Genomic DNA, 22,583 nt, shown 5'->3' with positions numbered 1-22,583 from the left:
TCAGAGGGAGGTCAAGAGTTTGTAACCAATTTGGTAGTAAGCATAACCATCACTGGCTGCAGCCATAACATGTTCATCAGTGAGCACCTTTGGATTCCTCGAATCAACTTCGATCTCACTAGTTGGAGACGGTGGACCTTCGTATGGCACCCCGACTTGGATGGCTAAATCGGACAAGCTAGACTCGGTTAGAGCCGGGTTTCTAAGAACCCTAGCAGCCAAGTCACCCACTTGTACACCAACATCAGGGTTACTAAACTTGACAAGGTAGAAGATCTCGGGCAATTTTGTGATTCCAACAAAGCAAATCTTGGGATCATTAAGAAAATTGTCTAAGGATTCGGGTGCATTACCATGATTTCCCACATAATCTAAGTGAATGATAAGACAACGGCGAAACACACATAGGATAAGTGCATGTGTGGTGTAACCACCCGTAGCTGGCTTGAGTTTTTTCACGTCTAGGCCAACCACCTTAGTTGTGCACTCGAGGTGGCATCGTAGATTGGCGATGTGCTTGTCAACAGCTGCCGCGCAATTGGCTACATGCGCGGTGAGCTTAACACCATGGATGGTAACATCACATGTACCCATTTGTAGGAGAAACTCAACAGGAATTTGAGGTTTGCGTGACCTCTTCATCTAAGCTGCCCGTTTAGTGGCACTACGTAAGTACTTAGGGACGTATACATGTGTAGGTCTTTATATAGATTGATAATTTCCTAAACCTAGCTAGTTAGGTTTTAGGAGTAGATTCTAATACAAGGCATAGAAATAATTAAAGCAATTAACTTTACTTTTTACGGGGTACTCTTCCCATAAACGATTATCCATTGTTGGCAACATGTTTTAATACAAAGTATAAATTAATTCAATTAATGAACTCCTCGGTTATTTTATGTAAAATTTAACATAAATATTCTTATCTTATTATAAATTGATTTTGCTGAATTGAACTTATCTTTGCTAGCTTAACTTATCTGATCTGATTCCTTTTGCGTAACTTGTAAGACCGGAGTCACTACTCCTAGTTAACAAATTTATTAAGATAGTGATTAGGTTAAATTCTCCCATCACATGATTACTCATCATTATCTAATAGTCCAAGTAATAATTTTTCACTTCATTTATAGCATCGTAATGAACACTTTCTGACCTCTCTATTCATAGTGTACAAAAACATCATTAACTTAAATCTTATTTTAGAGATATAGATATCTCATTATCCTTCCATTAATAGTCTTTTCAATCCTAGTTTTATGTTGTTTTTTCTAATTTGCCAATTAACTAAGAAGGTTCAAAAAGTTCTTCCCATTTAAAATCTTTCTATAATACTCCATATATAGTTGTGTGAAAGGGCACAAATACACTCTCTCTGTATTCATAACATATACAAATACACAGAGATAGTGAAGGAAGTATAGCTTTTATCAAAAGTATAGCTTTCATGACATATACAAATACACCAAATCCTTTTTATTATTTATTTATTTAATTTTAATGGAGAGGGTACAGTGAACATCAGAACAAATCACAATAAAAAGGGAAGAAAAATTCAAAAGTTGGGGGATTTGGAAATTGCAACATTATATTACACAATAATTTCATGACTAGGTTTTCAGGCCACCACTAATGCAAGCCATGGAGTATGATACTTTACTTGTTTGACTTGAATTATATTAGTGTACTTATTATCACATTACATTTGTTTTGGTTAAAAAAATTCTTAAATAATGTACAAAACATGAAAGGAAATAAAGTTAACATATCTAATTTTCATCAAAATAAACACAATTATTCAAGGTGAACACTTAATATTAAATAAAATTCTTAAGGAAAATTAACACACAAATTCATTGATTCTAAACCCGTCTTCAACTAGACAAATCACGAAAGAGGTACAATAGAGGTAGGATACAGTTAAGAGAAACATAGTTAATTAAACTCCTAAAAGACTCAAGAAACATAATTAAACTCCAAAAAGACTAAAATAAATGAAACTAGTTGAGCGAGGACAGGAGCTTAAACGCAATTTGATAACATTTAAAGGCATCATAGCAAACCATCTTCACTTGTTCTTCTGTTGGAAAGTCCTTGTCGAATGTAGAATCTACTCGTATCATTGTCGTGTACGTTGTTGGGCCATACGACCCAACATTCACTCTAACAGTGACTCGATTCAATGCGAAGTGATTATCCTTATACGGAATCCCAACTTCACTAGCAATAACCCGTAAATCGGATTCCTTTATCCCTGATTTCTTAAGCACCCGGCAAGCCAACTCACAACATGCTACACCATGCTGTCTCTCGAGAGGAAGGGGCATCGTTATAGATGATCGCACAAAACAAATGTTGGGATCGACTAGAAACTTCTTCAGTGATTCAGGAATCCCAAAACACTGCAAAATATTGTCGAGGATAATTAAGCAACGAGAATCTGAGCTTATCACTAGCATTTGTATTTTTTTGGTACTGTCGTAAATATCTTTTGTAAATAATTTAAGGTCTAGTCCTAAGATATCTTGACCATCAAAATAGCCGGGAATCAACTCATCCAAAAGCTTTATGGAATCCACTACTTTGGCCTTGAGAGAGATTCCATCAATGATGATATCATAATCACCCAATTTTCTAAGATATTTTGTGGGGATGGAAATCATTTTGAATTTAGGAGAGATTATCGTGTTCTAGAATACGAGTATATATATAAATAGAATACGACTACATATATATATAAATGGCATTCGATTTCCGTCAACAAAAAAAAAAAAAAAAAAAAAATAAAATAAAAAATTGCATTGGAACGTTAGCTATAAATCTATAATATTAATTACGGAGTGATTAAAGAGCGTATAATGAATAATTAGAGACTCGTTGGAAGTTGATTGATCGATAGATGAGTTGGTCAAATTTTCATAGGGAATCCTTAAAGCTAAGCCTAAAACAACAATCAACTACCCAATTAATGAGTTAAGAGTCCCTAGTAAAGTAGTAATATTTCAAATCTTGGGAAACCCTCTAACTTAAATACGGAGTAATACATATGCATGCATGCATCCATCAATGCATGTAGGCGTTTTCAACTTTTCATTCAGTAAATTAGCTACTAACCCATGCTCTTGTTTATTATTTTTTTTTTAAAAAAAAAATATTCAATACTTCCACCGACCCAATTAGACTTCCGGAGAGTATTAGGGACCATAGTAAACATCTCGATAAATTTTATTTCCAGACGAAAAAAAAGTCAAAAAACTACCAAATTGAAGGCTATAATCCACACTTTTTGAGTAAATTTTGAGGTTTTAGAGCTTGGTGGCGAAAAGCCTTGAGATTCTAACAGATACATCTCTGGGTTATATAATGTCTTTTGAAACCACATATGACCATTATATGTTGTCATAAACGTCCGTGGTAGGGCTTGAGTTTACGAAATCACTGCAAGTTGTGAACGGGTAAACTGACCGTTTAAGGGTGTATTGAATGGTTCCACCGACCCAATTGGACTCCCAAAGAGTATTAGGGACTATGGTAAACTTCTCGGCAATTTATATTTACGGACGAAAAACAGTTAAAAAATTACAAAATTGTAGGCTATAATCCACGTTTTTTTAGGAAATTTCGAGGTTTAGGGGCTTGGTGGCAAAAAGCCTTGAAACCCTAGGTGATACATTTCGGGGGTTATATAATGTCGTTTGAAACCATATATGATCACTATAGGTTATCATAAACGTCCGTGGTAGACTTGAGTTTACAATATATATCTGTGCAAGTTGCGAACGGGTAAAATGACCGTTTAAGGGCATATTGAATGGTTTCACCGACCCAATTGGACTTGCGGAGGGTATTAGAACCATGGTAAACATCTCGACAATTTTTATTTCTGGGCGAAAAAAGGTCAAAAAGTTTCAAAATCGAAAGCTAAAATCCACGCTTTTGAAGGAAATTTTGAGGTTTTGATGCGCGATGGAGACAAGCGTTGAGACTCTAAGGGATACATTTTGATGTCATATAATGCCGTTTGAAACCATATATGATCATTATATATATGTTGTGTACGTGGTAGGCTCGAGTTTACGAAATAAGTGCAAGTTGTGAACGGGTAAAATGACCGTTTAAGGGCATATTGGATGGTTCCACCAACCCAATTGGATTCCCGGAGGGTATTAGGGACCACGGTAAACATCTTGGCAATTTTTATTTCTGGGCAAAAAACAGTTAAAAAATTACAAAATTGTTGGCTATAATCCACGTTTTTTAGGAAATTTCGAGGTTTAGGGGCCCGGTGGCATAAAGCCTTGAGACCCTAAGAGATACATCTCGGGGGATATATAATTCTGTTTGAAACCATATATAATTATTATACGTTGTCATAAACGTCCGTGGTAGGCTTGAGTTTACAAAATCTGTGCAAGTTGCGAACAAGAAAAATGTCCGTTTAAGGGCATATTGAATGGTTCCACCGACCCAATTGGACTCCCGGAGGATATTAGAGACCATGGTAAACTTCTCAACAAATTTTGTTTTAGGGCGAAAACAGGTTAAAAAAATTACCAAATTGAAGGTTATAATCCACACTTTTTGAGGAATTTTTGAGGTTTTGGGACCCGGTGGCGAAAAGTCTCGAGACCCTAAGGGATACATCTCCGGGTCATATAATGTCGTTTGAAACTATATATAATGATTATATGTTGTCATAAATATCCGTGGTAGGCTTTAGTCACTAGTAGAAAAATTGAATTTGGCACCGCCAAATGGCCACCGGTTTTTAAAAACCGGTGGCAAAAAAATAGGGGAAAATGGGCAGGATTTTGTGGGAAGGGTATTGCCACCGGTTTAAACCGAACCGGTGGTCAAAATATCAATTCCACCGGTTCAAAACCGGTGGCTTTGTTAAAAAAAAAAACCGGTCCCTCCCCTTTATAAACCCCTAACCCTAACTAAATCCTCTCTCAGCCTCTCTCTTCCCTCACCTCTCCTCCTGCTCTCTCTCTCTCTCCTGTATGTTCGTCTCACCCTTTCTCTCTCCTGTTCGTCCACCCTTTCTCACCCTTTCTCTCTCTTGTTCGTCTCATCTCGAAGCTTCGTCGCCGCGCGGTTGTCTCACCCCTCTCTCGTCTCACTTCTCTTTCCTCCTTTCTCATCTCAAAGCTATCTCGTCGCCGGCGGTGGTGTTAAAAAATTAATGGTTTTTAAGGTTAAATTCGACCATGAAATATCTAGATCTAGACTTTTCATTGTCGAATTTGACCTTATCAAACCAAATTCAAACCAATTTCGGTTATAAAGGTATGTTTTTTGGTTTTTTTTTTAAAAAAAATTTCCGATCCGTTTGTTTTTTGTTTACTGGCGTGGTGGTTTTGGCGGTGGGTAGGGTTTTAGTTGCTGTTGTGGTTGCTTTCGTGGTGGGTGTGGCGTTGGGTAGGGTTTTGGTTTGGTTGTGGGTTCGGTTACGGGTCGTGGTGGGTTTAGGTGATGGGTCGTGGTGGGTTTCGGTGATGGGTCTTGGTGGCATGGATGCGGTTTGGGTGGGTCTGTGGTTGGAGCTGGTGGTGTTGGGTGACGGTTGGTGGTGGTAGCTTAGAGGGGTTGTGGGTTCTGGCCGAGGGTTTGGGCTGGGGTTGGAGCTGGTGGTGTTGGGGTGGTGTGGGGTGATGGTTGGTGGTGGTAGGGGGTCGTGTGTTCCTAGGTGGTGGGTTATGGTGGTTTTTTTGTTTTTTTTTTTAGAAGATTAGTTTTAAAAATTAGGCCAATTAGCCTAATCCATACTAATTGCATGACATCTTTTGTTTGTCAGGAAAATAGGAAATATTGCTGCTATTGATGCTCTACAGATTAAGTTTTGCCATCCTTTGAAGAATACCGATGTATTAACCATTTGTTTGGTGTAATTTGATTAATTTAGTTCTTTTAAATTGGAATTGTTGTATGAGTAATTTATTTGTAGTTATGAATTTAGATTTTTTCACTCTTAAAAAGTGTACGATTACTAATTATTGATCAATATATATGTAGTTTATGTATATTATGTATTTATATACCTGTCAGCTACATTTTAAGTGAAAAAATGCAAAAAAAAAAAAAAAAAAAATTTTTTTTTTGTTTTTTTAGGGCATTATTGCCACCGGTTCACATCAAAAACCGGTGGCAATACTTGTTTTTGCCACCGGTTTTGAACCGGTGGCTTTTTTAAAATATTATTGCCACCCCCCAAAAAACCACCGGTTCAAAACCGGTGGCAAAAGGGGGTTTTGAACCGGTGGGCAAATGCTTTTTTCGCCTAGTGAGTTTACGAAATCACTACAAGTTGTGAACGGGTAAAATGACCGTTTAAGGGCATATTGGATGGTTCCACCGACCCAACTGAACCCCCGGAGGGTATTAGGGACCATGGTAAACATCTTGACAAATTTTATTTTCGGGCGAAAAAAGTCAAAAAATTATCAAATTGAAGGCTATAATCCACACTTTTTAAGGAAATTTCGAGGTTTTAGGGCTCGGTGGCGAAAAACCTTGAGATTCTAACGAATACATCTCGGGGTCATATTATGTCGTTTGAAACAATGTATGATCATTATATGTTGTCATAAACGTTCGTGGTAGGCTTGAGTTTACGAAATAACTGCAAGTTGTGAACGGGTAAAATGATCGTTTAACAGCATATTGAATGGTCCCACCGACCCAATTGGACTCCCGGAGGGTATTAGGGACCATGATAAACTTTTCGGCAATTTTTATTTCCAGACGAAAAACGGTTAAAAAATTACAAAATTGTAGGCTATAATCCACGTTTTTTTAGGAAATTTCGAGGTTTAGGGGTCTGGTGGCGAAAAGCCTTGAGACCCTATGGCCTATGGGATACATCTCGGGGGTTATATAATGCCGTTTGAAACCACATAAGATCATTATATGTTGTCATAAACGTCCGTGGTAGGTTTAAGTTTACGAAATCGCTACAAGTTGTGATTTGATAAAATGACCGTTTAAGGGCATATCGAACGGCTCCAACGACCCAATTGGACTTCCGGAAGACATTAGGGACTATAGTAAACATCTCAGCAATTTTTTTTTCGGACGAAAAACTGTTAAAAAATTACAAAATTAAAGGCTATAATCTACGTTTTTTTAGGAAATTTCGAGGTTTAGGGGCCCGGTGACGAAAAGCCTTGAGACCCTAAGGGATACATCTCAGGGGTTATATAATGTCATTTGAAACCATTTATGATCATTATATGTCGTCATAAACGTTCGTGGTAGGCTTGAGTTTACAAAATCTGTGCAAGTTGCGAACGGGTAAATGACCGTTTAAGGGCATATTGAATGGTTTCATCGACCCAATTAGACTTGTGGAAGGTATTAGGGACCATGTTAAACATCTTGACAATTCTTTTTTTGGGCGAAAAAAGGTTAAAAAGTTTCAAAATTGAAGGCTATAATCCACGCTTTTTAAGGAAATTTTGAGGTTTTGATGCCCGGTGGAGACAAGCCGTGAGACCCGGATACATCTTGAGGTCATATAATGCTGTTTGAAACTATATACTACCTCCGGTTCATTTTACTTGCAACAATTTCCACTTTGGGGTGGTTCAAATTACTTGCAACAAATTTTTTTTTCCTTATTTGGTAACTTTTGGCCTGTAAAATGACATATATGCCCTTACTTTTTTTCTTAAACACCCTTATTAATTTACAAATATGATTTTATTAGATTAAACCTCAATCTTAATTAATTAAACTCTCATCCCATTTAACATTCTCTCTCCTCCCCCAACCCCATTTTCATGGTAGCTTCTTGGTGTTAGGAGCGGTGGGGGTTGCAGATCGGCGTTGTGGGTTTGGTTTCGTGGGTTGCAGATCGGCGGATTTGGTTCGTGGTTTCAGATCGGCAGGTTTGGTTCGTGGGTTCAAACCGCTGGGTTTGATTCGTGGGTATGGTTTTGTGGGTAGATTTCGTTGGTTTCGAGGGTTGGTTTCGTTGATTCGTTGGCAGATCGGCGTTGTGGGCTGGGTTTGTGGGGTGCTGGGTTCGGTCTTGTGGTGGGTTCGTGGTTGCTGGGTTCGGTCTGGTGGTGGGTCGGTTTGGGTGGTGGTGGTGGGTGGTTTGGGTGATACTTGGTGGTGTCAGTAGTGGTGGTGGGTTAATGTTTTAATTTAATTAATATTGTTTTTTTTTTGTTGGATTAATAGTTAAGCATATACCCTTATTTTTCCATAATCAAGCTTTCAATCTTTTGCCTTGGTTTGTGTAAAGTTGTCCTTTGTTGCGACTAAAATGAACCGGAGGTAGTATGATCATTATATGTTGTCATAAACGTCCGTGGTAGGCTTGAGTTTACGAAATCACTTCAAGTTGTGATCTGGTAAAATGACTGTTTAAGGGCATATTGAATGGTTCCACCGACCCAATTGGACTCCCGGAGGATATTATGGATCATGGTAAACATATCGACAATTTTTATTTCCGGATGAAAAGCGGTTAAGAAATTACAAAATTAAAGACTGTAATCCACGTTTTTTTAGGAAATTTCGAGGTTTGGGGGCTCTGTGGCGAAAAGCTTTGAGACTATAAGGGATAAATCTCCGGGTCATGGATCAGGTTTTAAACCATTGCTACAACGCCTACATCATTTCTCAATGATCGGGCCAAGGACAATTTCTGATCCTTTATACTACGGAGTAGTACTTAAACTTCCGGATAAACCTTTTCAAGACTAACTGACTAAGGGCCTGTTCTCATTGACTAAACTAAGTTGAACTGAACTGAACTCAGCTGAACTGAATATTTTATAAGATTAGGAAATTGGGAGCTAAACTGAACTGAGCTGAGCTGAGCTGAACTGAAGCGAACTGAATTTCAACGTAAGATAATAGGAAACATGTTCATACCAAAAAACAGAAAAAAAAAAAAAAAAAAAAGCTCCAAATGAAGATGACATCTAGAGCTGCTGCTGCTTCGACCTTCTTTCATGGCGGTCAAGGTAATTCTACTTGTACCCTTCTTCGTCTTTTTTCTTTCTGCTATTCCCCTTTTCAATTTAACTCCCGATCTTTCTCGTCCTATCAAACTGATTATGCTACTGATCACCGTCATTTGATTCTCAATTCAGTTAAAGAACAATGCAAATTAGGGTTTTCTGATCTCAATTTACCCCTTTCCCTCTTCAATCAATTGACTTCTTTGCGTCCTCTTCCTTCTGTCATCGTTTTCAATCAGTTATTCACTGCCATTTCCAAGTTGAAACGCCTTCATCCTCATTCCACCATTATTTCTCTTTCCAGTCAGCTTGAATTACTTGGTATTCGATATGATAGGCATTCCTTTGGTATTCTTGCTAATTGCTACTGTCATTTAGGCCGCGTTGATTTCGGTTTTTCTCTAATGGCTAAATCCCTTAAACTTGGTTACCCCCCTAATTATTATACCTTTTAACACCTTAATCAATGGTTATATCATTAATGGTAAGCTCCCTCAAGCTGCTCAATTGTTGGATAAGATTGTTAAGCTTGGCTTCCAACCCCCGATGTAGCTACATATGGTGCTATTTTCAAAGGCCTTTGTAGGATCGGCGACAATGCCCGTGCTCTCACTTTGCTTAACAAAATGCAGTCTGCTTCTCATTGTAAGCCTGGTCTTGTCATATATAGTACTATTATTATTGATAGTCTTTGTAAGGACAGGCTAATACAACAAGCTATGGACTTGTTTTCCGCTATGAAAGCCGAGGGCATTCAACCCGATGTTGTCACTTATACCTTTTTGATTTGAGGCTTCTACAATAATGGATGCAGGGAAGAGGCTAAGGCTGTGTTGACTGAGATGTTAAAGAGCAACATAACACCTAATGTTAACACCTACAGCATGCTGGTTGACATGTTTTGTAAAGATGGTAATGTTGTGGAAGCGGAAGCAATTTTAAGACAAATGACTGACAAAGGTGTAGCTCCTAACATCTTTACATACAATGCTTTACTTGATGGTTATTGTCTGCGTGGTCAGATGAGAGATGCAGAAAAGCTACTTGACCTCATGGAACAAAACAATTGTGAGCCTGATCTAGTAAGTTTTAATACTTTGATCAATGGATATGTCAAACTCAAAAACATTGACAAGGCTCTTACTGTGTTAGAAAATATGTTTCAAAAAGGGATAACACCGAATGTTGTAACCTATAGCACTCTTATTGATGGCTTGTGTAAAGCCAATAGACTTACACTTGCATACCAGTTGTTCAATGATATGAAAGCTCATGGAGTTACACCTGATGTTGTCACATATAGTTCATTGCTTGATGGCCTATGTAAAAGTGAACAGCTTGATGAGGCAGTGGCATTACTTGAAGATATGGAGGATAAAGGTATTAAACCTGATATTTTCACTTACTGCATCCTTATGGACAGCTTTTGTGAGGCTGGACAATCAAAAGATGCAGCGAAATTCTTCTCTGATCTTGTATCCAAGGGTCTGCAACCTAATTGTAGAACATACACTATAATGATTAAAGGCTTCTGCAAGGAAGGGCTTATGAATGAAGCTGCTCAATTATTAAGCAAGATGGAAGAAGATGGTTGCTTTCCTGATGGTTGTACCTATAATACAATCATTCGGGGATATATTCACAATAATGACTTGTCAAATGCATTTTACTATCGCGACATTATGGTGAGCAAAGGATTTGAAGCTGATGCTGACACTTTTTCGTTGTTTGTTAGCCTTTTGCCTTCTGGTGATAACTCCTCTTAAGACCTGTTGCTAAAGTTTTTGAAATATGCTGAAGGACTTGCTTCGGTCATTTACTCACGTTTTACGGCTAAACAAAGCAATTGAAGTCTTTCGTGATATGGATGTGGCAATCCACTACACTTGGTCAAGGTATCTTATTTATGTTTTTATTATTCATTAAAGCATAATAGAATGATGTCAAGTGAGAATTTGCTGCGACATGTTGTGAAAAATTATTCCTACTTTTACTATTTCTATCTCTTGTTACTTCATACGGAGTTGTTTATAAAGTAAGATACAACTTTCTCATTATTTGTTAGTCTCTTGTCTTCTGATTACTTAAAATGACTCGCCCATGGAGTTGTTTACTGCATGTTTGCAAAGATAGTAAATTTTAGTTCCTTAAATATCCATTTTCTTAGGTGTCATATTCATCTTTCAGTTACATAAGTATACACTCACTTTTATAGTTTTATGTAGTATAGTACATCAATTATTAAAGTTTTGATGCTGGGATTTCTTTTATCTATCTTTGACCTCTGGAATGTATCATCTTACCTAAAAAAATTGTTGCTTGTGTTCTTGAGTTTAAGGCTTTTTTTTTTTTTTTTTTTTTTTCAATTGGTTTTTATTTATTTATTTATTTATTTTTTTTTTTTACATAGTATCTACTGTTTTGTTATTCATGTTATGATGTTAGCCTTATTACATTTATCTCCTACTTCAGACATGATAAACAAGAAAAACATCCATTTGAATTTTGAAAGTAGGCAGTTATCATTTGAGGCAGTCTTGATTCTGGAAAGCACTGATAAATTATGAATTAATTGATCGAGGTACATGAGATTTTCATTTAACATGCAGTTTCTGCAAGATATTTGATTGGAATTCTTGTTACATTCCTAAACTACAGTTTCATTAAGAATCAATGGAGTTTTCTGGTAAAGCAATGGGTGGCAGGCAACATTTTTTAGGCTATGTCAACAACCAGAGATATTAGGATGTTTCAATCTTCAAGTCCTATAGTAAACTTTAGGAGTAGTGAACATACATACTGTCCCATTTGTCTAGATTTTGGATTCCCAGGTTCCAATATTCAGTTTATGTTTCTTGCATGATAAGATTCACAACTGCTACGAGCTTACGAGTATTTGGTATGCTTGTCCATTTTTAAAGCTGAGTGGATGATACAGCTGCAGGGTATCTTATTTTGTTACCTTTTCTTTAGGTGCTTAAACTTATCTATTGGTTTGATTATTTTATTATTATGTAGTTATAAGGCTTGATTTTGGAAAATAGCTTGATGTTTCTAGAAGTCTAGAACCTGACCTGTTTAGTGAAAATTTTCATTCAACATCGTTGCGGTCTCTCTGAGTAACTTATTTGTTCATTCTGTTGCACAAAAACCAATTTGCTGAACATAACATTGATTTCCAGGTAATAAACCAGCTTCTTGTATCGCGCAAACCATAAAAGTTGTTGGATTTCAGGGCCTAATTCTTATGTCATGCAAATTGCAAATGAGGAAAGCACTTTGATTCCTGGTGATGTGCAACTGCAAATCAGGTACTCTAATATGAATAGCTTTATACAGATGAAAAGATATTGTTGAAATGCTGGTTGTTTCCAGAGTTAATTGTAAGTGCAAAACGAGCCCAGTTTCTTCCATTGTTCTGTGGCAAAACTGTATTTTACAATATTTAGTAGCCACATACATGTTCATTTTCTTCATTCTTCAGATGCAACTTTGTAAACTTGTAATTATAATTACATTCGTGATTTGGTATGGTGAAAACGTAAATTTTAAATAATCATCTGCATCATTTGCTAGCATTTCATTATATTAAGGCGTATACAGAACTTTGTCAAGCATATCCTGACTTAAGTCAGTAATGCATCTAAAGCCTTACAGGAGCGGTTCCTGCAAAGAAAATTGACAATTTATTGGAATAGAGACAGAGAACATATCGTAACAATTTTTATGTTTGTACAATTCTGAAAGGATGACTTTGAATCAGACAATTTTTATGTTTGGTTGCTGGATGTCTTATTTCTTATCATGCATAAAAACATAGTGCAATATGTCTGCAAAAAAGAAGTTTATATCAGTAACAAACTAACAATTGATGTGGTTTATGTTTGAAGCTGAAACTTTATAAAATCTAATAAGGTCTTTCTTGAGTATCGGTCTAAAACTATTCTGTTTTTTCTACTCAAATATGTTTATAAGATATTTAATATTTTATGAAATGCAAGAGCAAATTAGCTGCTACACTCTTTTGCTTTGTACAATTTCCTGAAAAATTTTCTTTTAGCTTAACTGACTTTAATTTTTTTTTTTTTTTATTGTCAGTATTAGCTTTCCCGAGCCAGGAAGTCATGTTCGCTGCATGTTTCAGACTTTCAGAAATTGTGATTGTGCTTTCTCTAATTTATATCTAGACTAGATCTCAGTGAAGAACTTGATTCCAAGAATACTGTTGCACATGACTGAAGAAATTTCAAGAAGAAACCCTCTCAACAGTAACTCCTTTCTATGGAAGCTCATCAAAAGATATTTCAAGTTATCTTCACCAAATAAGGCCAATGCATACAACTTGAACGTTTTTTTAGTGTGTAATCTGTGTATTCCTTGTTATTATTTAATTTTAGTGATCCTTTAGGTGACATGAAATTCATAATGGGTTGATGTGCCGAATTCATTAATGGAATGAGCACCATTTTGTTTGGAATCAGGTGCTTCACTCTATGAATTGAGAGTTACCGTCTCATATCTGGAACTCACTGAAATTTTAAAAGCCTAAGATCATTTCAGTGTCATCTGTGTATTGAAATGAATTTGATCCATGAGTTCTCTATGTATTTGATTATCAAGTTGATGGCAGCCGGTGCGATAGGTGAGATGACAATACTGACAAAGGTAGACTGTCACTCAGGGAGAAGAAGACCACTATACTCCCTGAGTGACAGTCTCAGAGCCCTAGAGATTGGAATTTATTTTTGTTTCTGCTGCTGGTGAATTAAGCCTTGTCCACAAATTTGGTGCAAAATGCACCTTGACTAAATCATGTACTCTATAGTTGTTTTGAGCCATATGAGAGTAATGTTGGCCCTTTTTAGTAGGCTTTAAGAGAGGAAATTACTTTGGAGGCTTTGTCTACTTTAGTCTTTAATTTAAATTATTACGGAGTATAATTTGTGATTGCATAATAAATACAGAGTAAACACTTTTCTAAAAAGTGAGTAGATAGAAAAAGCCGATGGAGAACATGAGAAGTATAGTTTACTCATAATCTTATTTGATCTTATTAGCCATTTTAATCCGAAATTGTTAGCTCTTACGAGTTTTTGTTTTTATACAAGAATGGTCAGCTCTTATCTCTAACAATCTTTGCAGCTTATATTAACCCTTTCATCTAAAATTTGAATTTGTACAATGTAAAAGAACAACAATTTCTTGAGAAAAAAAAAATACCAAAAAAAACGATGCGTTTTAGATAGAAACGATGCGTAGAAGGTGCTGAAGTCGCTAGATAGAAGATTTCTTTTCGTTTTTGTCTCAGTGAGAGTGATAGAGCCTAGAGCTTTGAAAGAGTATAATTTGGCATTTTGCCCACTCCATTTATTCAAGGTGAGAAATAATTCGAGTATTAATTATTCTCAGATTTTTCAAGAACAAGATTTACACGACTACATACATTTTATTTATTTATTTTTTGCATTTTCTGGGTATGCTCAAAATTATATAGAATAAAACAATGCAAGTGATTCGAACGTCTTTACCCCCTCCAGTTCTTCATTCCCGCTCAAGGTAATTTACTCAAATTACCCACTAAATGTTTTTCTTTTTATTTATTTTTTCATATAATTTTTCATGCTTTATGTTCTTAATTATTTTCTCCCGATTTTTTTATCTGGGTATAGTATAATCATTTATTGATTGCAATTTAGCTCAATTTGAATCATACCCATCTCTATATTGCTGCCATTTTTGTTAATGTGCTTGCTTTGTTCTTTAATTGTTAATGGGCATTTCAATATTTTTCATAAACATTAGGGTATTTGAATTGTATCTTGGTACATTAGGAATTTCTGTTATGTTTGTTGATTGAAGCTCAAATTTCATTCTTCAAATGTCCCATTTAATGTTTTATTGGTTGTATGCTTTTGATTGATTATGTTATTTCTGAATTATAGTCAAATGGCAGCGAGTTCGATTTCTTGTAGTTGATCACTAGTGGGATTTTTGAGACGAGACATAGTTGTATATTTGGAGGGACAGTCTTCATGACAGAGATACTGAAATCATGAATTACTTTCCTTTGCTTTTAGGGGGAAGACTAAGAATTTAGCTGTAAGATGCTCCATTGAGCGCCCGGCTTCAGATAATGGCATTCCTAAACATATATTCTCTGGGTTGGTAGCCTCTTGCATATTTTTCTCCCAAGCCAATTTGGTTAGTAACTTGATTCTATTTGGTTTAATTTGCGCAATTGAACTTAAATGAGTACAATGTAGCTTCGGACTATGCATTTATCATACGATAAGATGGGATGAACATGAACTCTTGAATGAGCTTGGGAAGTTTGAGTAAAATGATCAGTATTGGCATTGTTTGTTCAGAATTTGGCTTTTGGTAAAAACTACTTGTATATTGGGGCTAACAGGTGTATGGGGCAGACCTTCCGCATCAAAATAGCATAGGCTTGCTTGCTGATGTCTCAAGCAGTACGGTTCCATTCCCTCTTGATGAGAACTCTAGTAATGCAGATGGGAAGGACGTGATGATGATGATGATGAGAGGTATGACAGCTAAAAACTTTGATCCTGTTAGATACTCTGGCAGATGGTTCGAGGTGGCCTCTCTTAAACGCGGATTTGCTGGACAAGGCCAGGAAGACTGTCATTGCACCCAGGTGAAATTAAAATGATGGTTCATGGTTTTATTAAGTAGACTGTGAGAAGCTTAATCCGCCTTTCATGAGGTGCTACTAGTTACTCAAAGTTGTTCTATATCTTTGTGGCTCTTGAATGTTGATATGAAGCAGTAAGAAATCTTAATGCTCTTTAATATCTGTTGTGATATGATGTTTCTTGATTCCAGGGAATATATACATTTGATATGAAGGCACCCGCAATTCAAGTTGATACTTTCTGTGTACACGGGGGTCCTGACGGGTACATCACCGGTATAAGGGGAAAGGTTCAGTGTCTCTCAGAGGAGGATAAGGAGCTGAAGGAAACTGCTTTGGAAAGGCAAGAGATGATCAAAGAGAAGTGCTACCTGCGTTTTCCTACGCTGCCATTTATTCCGAAGGAGCCATATGATGTGATTGCAACTGATTATGACAATTATGCTATTGTCTCAGGGGCCAAAGACAAAAGTTTTGTCCAGGTAATTGGCAATCTTATTATTTCACATTATATCTTTGAACTTCTATTATTGCACATTATTTTTTGAACTTCTATTATTGCTGTGTTTTCATCTATTCAATGATGTATGGAGGCAGAATGTAGCAAATGCCCTTTTTTGATGTCTAAATTTACAAACCGAGTCTCTGAAAATAAAATGGAATATAGTCTAAGCTCCATCATCTGAAAGATATTGATTATGAAGAACCAAACTGATCTGAATGGTCTAGCTGATTTGGCCTGCTTTCTTTTTGTTATTATCATCATTGGTAGATTTTATTACAGTAATATTCACTTTTGCTTTGTGAAACTCATAAATTTGGAGAACTTGTTATGTGAGTTGTTTGAATTATAAAATCAAGGCTTACACTTCTGCTCTTTTGTTTAAGTAGTTGCCACTTCTTTTTTTCATGTGAAGATGCTGAGTTTTCAACTCAAGTAAACTCAATACCCAATGCATTAGTAATTTAGTATGAGTTGAATCTGTGATGAATATGCTATGTATTTTACAGATCTACTCAAGAACACCTAATCCTGGACCTGAGTTCATCGAGAAGTACAAGAATTACCTAGCAGACTTTGGATACGACCCAAACAAAATCAAGGATACTCCCCAAGATTGCCAAGTTATGTCGAACAGTCAACTTGCTTCAATGATGTCTCAATCTGGAATGCAACAGGCTCTAACCAATCAGTTCCCTGATCTCGAATTAAAGTCTTCTGTAGCATTTGATCCCTTCTCAAGTGTACTTGAGACATTGAAGAAGCTTCTTGAGCTCTACTTCAAGTAGTAGTGAATCTCATGTAATGATGCTTCTTGCATGTATATTTCCATTGTAATTTTGTTAAAATTACACTGACATTCATCACGTCTGACAATTCCAAATGGCGGCCTATTATTGTTGTTGTACGCCTGTACAAGCAGGTATTTGTAAGATGAGCCTGTATTCCAATTAGGATTCTCTGTTTGAAGAAAGATCACAAACCCTCGCATGAGATGGTCACACAATATCTTAATGGAAAATAGGTTTGATTCTTTACTATTGTCAATGTTTAACATGTCAAAATACGTTTTTTTTTTTAATCGAGAGTAGTGTCCAACAATAAGCTAGTGTGATATGATCTCGATGTCTCTTGCATAAAGACGTGATCTCATACACGATAACAAAAGGATCGTAGTAGAGCTGTCAAAAACTGACACGATACGAGAACCCACCTGTACCGGCACAGATATGAGCCCAACCTGTACTCGGCAATGGGGTGAAACTAGTGACCTGAAAGTCTGAAACCCGACCTGAACCTGATTTGATGTTAATCAGCAACCGATTTGATCCAATACTTTTTGACCTGCACCCGACCTGAGAGTAATTGTCAACCGATTTAATCCGACCCAATAACAATCTGAACCCGAACTAATACCCGACCCAATTAGAACATGTACCCGAGTCATGGAAGGTTTAATAAAATTTATATGTCTTTTGTTCAACTTATATACTGGTACAAATCTATAAACTCATAATCCGATTCAGTTTGTATACCTTTTGTTCTCTATTACTCATATATAAGTTTAATAAAATCTTGATAATGCTGATCAAATTATGGAAGGCCTAATTATATATATAGGTTCAACTTGAGCACATCGGTATCTATTGCAATTGAAATTGAACCAAAACCCAACTCAACAGTAACTCGAACCCGAAATTGAATCAGATCTTCATTTGGCTAAAATTGAACCCGAGGACCTGACCTTAACTAACAATGATCTGAACCCATCATGTACTCGAACAATGGGGTGGATTATAAATATCAATTTTGCCACTTTTCGACACCAGGCTCCAAAACCTCAAAATTTCTTTTTAAAAGCATGGATTATAACCTTCAATTTTGTAATTTTTTTAACTTTTTTCGCTCGGAAATAAAAAAATTTCCGAGATATTTACCAAGGTCCCTAATACCGTCCGAAAGTCCAATTGGGTCAGTGGAACCATCCAATATGCCCTTAAACGTTCATTTTACCCGTTCGCAACATGCACCGATTTTGTAAATTCAAGCCTACCACGAACATTTATGACAACATATTATGATCATATAAGGTTTCAAATGGAATTATATGACCCCAAGATATATCCCTTTGGGTCTCAAGGCTTTTCGCTACCGGGCCCCTAAACCTCAGAATTACCTCAAAAAACGTGAATTATAGCCTTTAATTTTGTAATTTTTTAAACTTTTTTCGCCCGGAAATTAAAATTACTGAGATGTGATTGCCATGGTCCCTAATATACTCCGGGATTCCAATTGGATCGGTAGAACTATCCAATATGCCATTTAACGTTCATTTTACCCATTCACAACTTGTAGTGATTTTGTAAACTCAAGCCTATCAGATCACGTACGTTTCTAACAGCATATAACGATCAAATATGGTTTCAAACTGCATTACATGACCCCGAGATGTATCCATTAGGATCTCAAGGTCGTTCGCCACCGGGCCCCGAAACCTCAAAATTTGCTCAAAAAGCGTGAATTATTGCCTTCAATTTTGTAATTTTTTGACCTTTTTTTGTCCGAAAATAAAATTGCAAAGATGTTTACCATGGCCTCTTATACCCTCCGAGAGTCCAATTGAGTAGGTGGAACCATCCAATATGTCCTGAAACGGTCATTTTACCCGTTCGCAACTAGCACAGGTTTCATAAACTTAAGCCTACCACGGACGTTTATGACAACATGTAATGATCATATATGGTTACCAAGAGCGTTATATGATCCCGAGATGTATCCCATACAGTCTCTAGGCTTTCAGCACCGGGCCCCAAAACCTCAAATTTTCCTCAAAAAGCGTGGATTATAGCCTTCGATTTTATAATTTTTTGACCTTTTTTCGCCCAGAAATAAAAATTGACGAGATGTTTACCATGGTTCCTTATATCCTCCGGGAGTCCAATTGAGTAGGTGGAACTATCCAATATGTCCTGAAACGGTAATTTTACCCGTTCACAACTTGCACCAATTTCGTAAACTCAAGCCTACCACGGATGTTTATAAAAACATTTAATGATCATATATGGTTTCAAACGGCATTATATGACCGTGAGATGTATCCCTTAGGGTCTCTAGACTTTTCGCCACCGGGTTCCAAAACCTCAAAAAGCTTGGATTATAGCATTCAATTTAGTAATTTTTGACCTTTTTTCGCCCGAAAATAAAAATTACCGAGATGTTTACTATGGCCCCTTTTACCCACTAGAAGTACAATTGAGTTGATGGAACCATCCAATATGTCCTGAAATGGTCATTTTACCCGTTCGCAACTTGCATCGATTTCGTAAACTCAAGCTTACCAAGGATGTTTATGACAACATATTATGATCATATATGGTTTCAAACGGCATTATATGACCTCGAGATGTATCCCTTAGGGTTTCTAGGCTTTTCGCCACCGGGCTCTAAAACTTCAAAATTTTATCAAAAAGCGTGGATTATAGCCTTCAATTTTTTGACCATTTTTCGCCCGAAAAAAAAAAATTGCTGAGATGTTTACAATGATCCCTTATACCCTCCGGGAGTCCAATTGAGTTGGTGGAACCATCCAATATGTCCTGAAACGGTCATTTTACCCGTTCGTAAATTGCACCGATTTCGTAAACTCAAACCTACCAAGGACGTTTATGACAACATAAAATGATCATATATGGTTTCAAACGGCATTATATGACCCCGAGATGTATCCCTTAGGGTCTCTAGGCTTTTCGCTATCGGGCCCTAAAACCTCAAAATTTCCTCAAAAAGCGTGGATTAAAGCCTTCAATTTTGTAATTTTTTGACCTTTTTTCACCCAGAAATAAAAATTGACTAGATATTTACCATGGTCCCTTATACCCTCCGGGAGTCCAATTGAGTAGGTACAACCATCCAATATTTCCTGAAACGGTCATTTTACCCGTTCGCAACTTACACCGATTTCGTAAACTCAAGCCTACCACGGACGTTTATGACAACATATAATGATCATATATGGTTTCAAACGGCATTATATGACCCCAAGCTGTATCCCATAGGGCATCTAGGCTTTTCGCCACTGGGCCCCAAAACCTCAAAATTTCCTCAAAAAGCGTGGATTATAGCCTTCAATTTTGTAATTTTTTGACTTTTTTTCGCTCGAAAATTAAAATTGCCAAGATGTTTACCATGGTCCCTAATACCCTCCGCGAGTTTAATTGAGTGAGGGGAACCATCCAATATCTCTTGAAACGGTCATTTTACCCGTCCGCAATTTGCATTGATTTTGTAAACTCAAGCCTACGAGGGACGTTTATGATAACATTTAATGATCATTTATGGTTTCAAACGGCATTATATGACCCAGAGATGTATCCTATAGGGTCTCTAGGCTTTTCGCCACCAGGCCCAAAAACCTCAAAATTTCCTCAAAAAGCGTTGATTATAGCCTTCAATTTTGTAATTTTTTGACTTTTTTCTCCCGAAAATAAAAAATTGCCAAGATGTTTACTATGGTCCATTTTTACCCACCGGGAATCCAATTGAGTAGGTGGAACCATCCAATATGTCCTGAAAAGGTCATTTTACCCGTTCGCAACTTGCACCGATTTCGTAAATTCAAGCCTACCAGGACGTTTATGACAACATATTATGATCATATATGGTTTCAAACATCATTATATGACCCCGAGATGTATCCCATAGGGTCTCTAGGCTTTTCGCTACCGGGCCCCAAAACCTCAAAATTTCCTTAAAAAGCGTTGATTATAGCCTTCAATTTTGTAATTTTTTAACTTTTATCGCCCGAAAATAAAAACTGCGGAGATTTTTACTATGATCCGTTATACCCTCCAGGAGTCTAATTGAGTAGGTGGAACCATCCAATATGTCCTGAAACGGTCATTTTACCCGTTCGCATCTTGCACTGATTTCGTAAACTCAAGCATACCACGGACGTTTATGACAACATATAATGATTACATATGGTCTCAAACGACATTATATGACCCCGAGATGTATCTCTTAGGGTCTCTAGGCTTTTCGCCACCGGGCCCTAAAACCTCAAAATTTCCTCAAAAAGCGTGGATTATAGCCTTTAATTTTGTAATTTTTTAACCTTTTTTCACCCGAAAATAAAATTTTCGAGATGTTTACCATGGTCCCTTATATCCTCCGAGAGTCCAATTGAGTAGGTGGAACCATCCAAAATGTCCTGAAACGGTCATTTTACCCATTCGCAACTTGCACTGATTTCGTAAACTCAAGCCTACCACGGACGTTTGTGACAACATGTAATGATCATATATGGTTTCAAACAGCGTTATATGACCCCGAGATCTATCCCTTAGGGTCTCTAGGGTTTTCGTCACCGAGCCCCAAAACCTCAAAATTTCCTCAAAAAGCGTGGATTATAGCCTTCAATTTTTTAATTTTTTTGCCTTTTTTCGTCCGAAAATAAAAATTGCCGAGATGTTTACTATGTTCTGTTGTACCCTCCAGGAGTCCAATTGAGTAGGTGGAACCATTCAATATATCCTGAAACGGTAATTTTACCCGTTCGCAACTTGCACTGAATTAGTAAACTCAAGCCTACCACGGACATTTATGACAACATATAATGATCATATATGGTTTCAAACGGCATTATATAACCCTGAGATTTATCTCTTAGGTTCTCTAGGCTTTTCGCCACCGAGCCCCAAAACCTCAAAATTTCCTCAAAAAGCGTGGATTATAGCCTTTGATTTTGTAATTTTTTGACCTTTTTTCGCCCGAAAATAAAAATTGACGAGATGTTTATCGTGTTCCCTTATACCATGCGGGAGTTTAATTGGGTAGGTGGAACCATCTAATATGCCCTTTAACGGTTATTTTACCCGTTTATGACAATATATAATGATCATATATGGTTTCGAACGGCATTATATGACCCCGAGATATATCCCCTAGGGTCTCAACACTTTTTGCCACTGGGCTCCCAAACCTAAAAATTTCCTCAAAAAGTGTTGATTATTAGAGCTGTCAAAAACTAACCTGACCCGAGAACCCGGCCTTAAATGACAATGATCTAAACCCTGTTTGTACTCGAACAATGTGGTGAAATTAGTCACTTGTATCCCGACTTGAACCTGACCTGATCTTAACCGAAAACCGATTTGATCTAATATTTTATAACCTGAACCCGAACCTGCACCCGACCTGATTGTGACCGTCAACCGATTTAATCCAACCCGAACTAGTACCCGACCTAATTAAAACATGAACCCGAGTCATGGAAGGTTTAATAAATTTTATATACCTTTTATTCATCTTATATAATGGTATAATTATGTAAACCCTCAATCTGATTTAATAAAATATGTTGTTCAGCTTATATACCTTTTGTTCTCTATTACTTGTATATAGGTTTAATAAAATCTTGATGATAGTTAATCAAATTATGGAAGGCGTA

At 36.8% G+C, this 22,583-nt stretch overlaps 4 protein-coding genes across 6 annotated transcripts; 3 read left to right on the top strand and 1 right to left on the bottom strand.

The window, feature by feature from the left end:
- Positions 1-642, bottom strand: LOC145606241 (uncharacterized). The gene has a single exon (XM_081662275.1). The coding sequence runs from the start codon at positions 640-642 to the stop codon at positions 1-3; it is 642 nt and encodes a 213-aa protein (XP_081518401.1).
- Positions 643-8,599: 7,957 nt separating this feature from the next.
- LOC145605354 (uncharacterized) lies at positions 8,600-13,580 on the top strand. Of its 3 annotated transcripts, none has more exons than XM_081661392.1 (5): positions 8,600-8,978; positions 9,790-10,660; positions 10,776-10,870; positions 12,158-12,286; positions 13,074-13,580. In XM_081661392.1, exons 2-4 carry the CDS (start codon positions 9,818-9,820, stop codon positions 12,159-12,161), a joined length of 942 nt encoding a protein of 313 aa, XP_081517518.1. In that variant the 5' UTR covers positions 8,600-8,978; positions 9,790-9,817; the 3' UTR covers positions 12,162-12,286; positions 13,074-13,580. The 3 variants fall into 3 exon arrangements, with proteins under 3 accessions (XP_081517518.1, XP_081517517.1, XP_081517519.1); XM_081661391.1 differs by having other exon boundaries at positions 8,601-8,978; positions 9,528-10,660; XM_081661393.1 differs by having other exon boundaries at positions 8,601-10,660; positions 13,080-13,580.
- On the top strand, positions 8,930-9,766 carry LOC145606239 (putative pentatricopeptide repeat-containing protein At1g12700, mitochondrial). Its single transcript, XM_081662274.1, has 3 exons — positions 8,930-8,978; positions 9,108-9,401; positions 9,504-9,766. Exons 1-3 carry the CDS (start codon positions 8,930-8,932, stop codon positions 9,764-9,766), a joined length of 606 nt encoding a protein of 201 aa, XP_081518400.1.
- A 726-nt stretch (positions 13,581-14,306) lies between the features above and the next one.
- LOC145605484 (chloroplastic lipocalin-like) lies at positions 14,307-17,175 on the top strand. The gene is made up of 6 exons (XM_081661545.1): positions 14,307-14,351; positions 14,470-14,531; positions 15,053-15,176; positions 15,388-15,636; positions 15,825-16,115; positions 16,645-17,175. The coding sequence occupies exons 2-6, from the start codon at positions 14,479-14,481 to the stop codon at positions 16,921-16,923; spliced, it is 996 nt and encodes a 331-aa protein (XP_081517671.1). The 5' UTR covers positions 14,307-14,351; positions 14,470-14,478; the 3' UTR covers positions 16,924-17,175.
- The last annotated feature ends 5,408 nt before the right edge of the window (positions 17,176-22,583 follow it).

This window comes from Chenopodium album, chromosome 22 (assembly GCF_948465745.1).
Source record: "Chenopodium album chromosome 22, dcCheAlbu1.1, whole genome shotgun sequence".
Taxonomy (NCBI): domain Eukaryota; kingdom Viridiplantae; phylum Streptophyta; class Magnoliopsida; order Caryophyllales; family Amaranthaceae; genus Chenopodium; species Chenopodium album.
The sequence above is the reverse complement of the archived record's forward strand: the minus strand, read 5'-3'. Positions and strand labels throughout refer to the sequence as shown.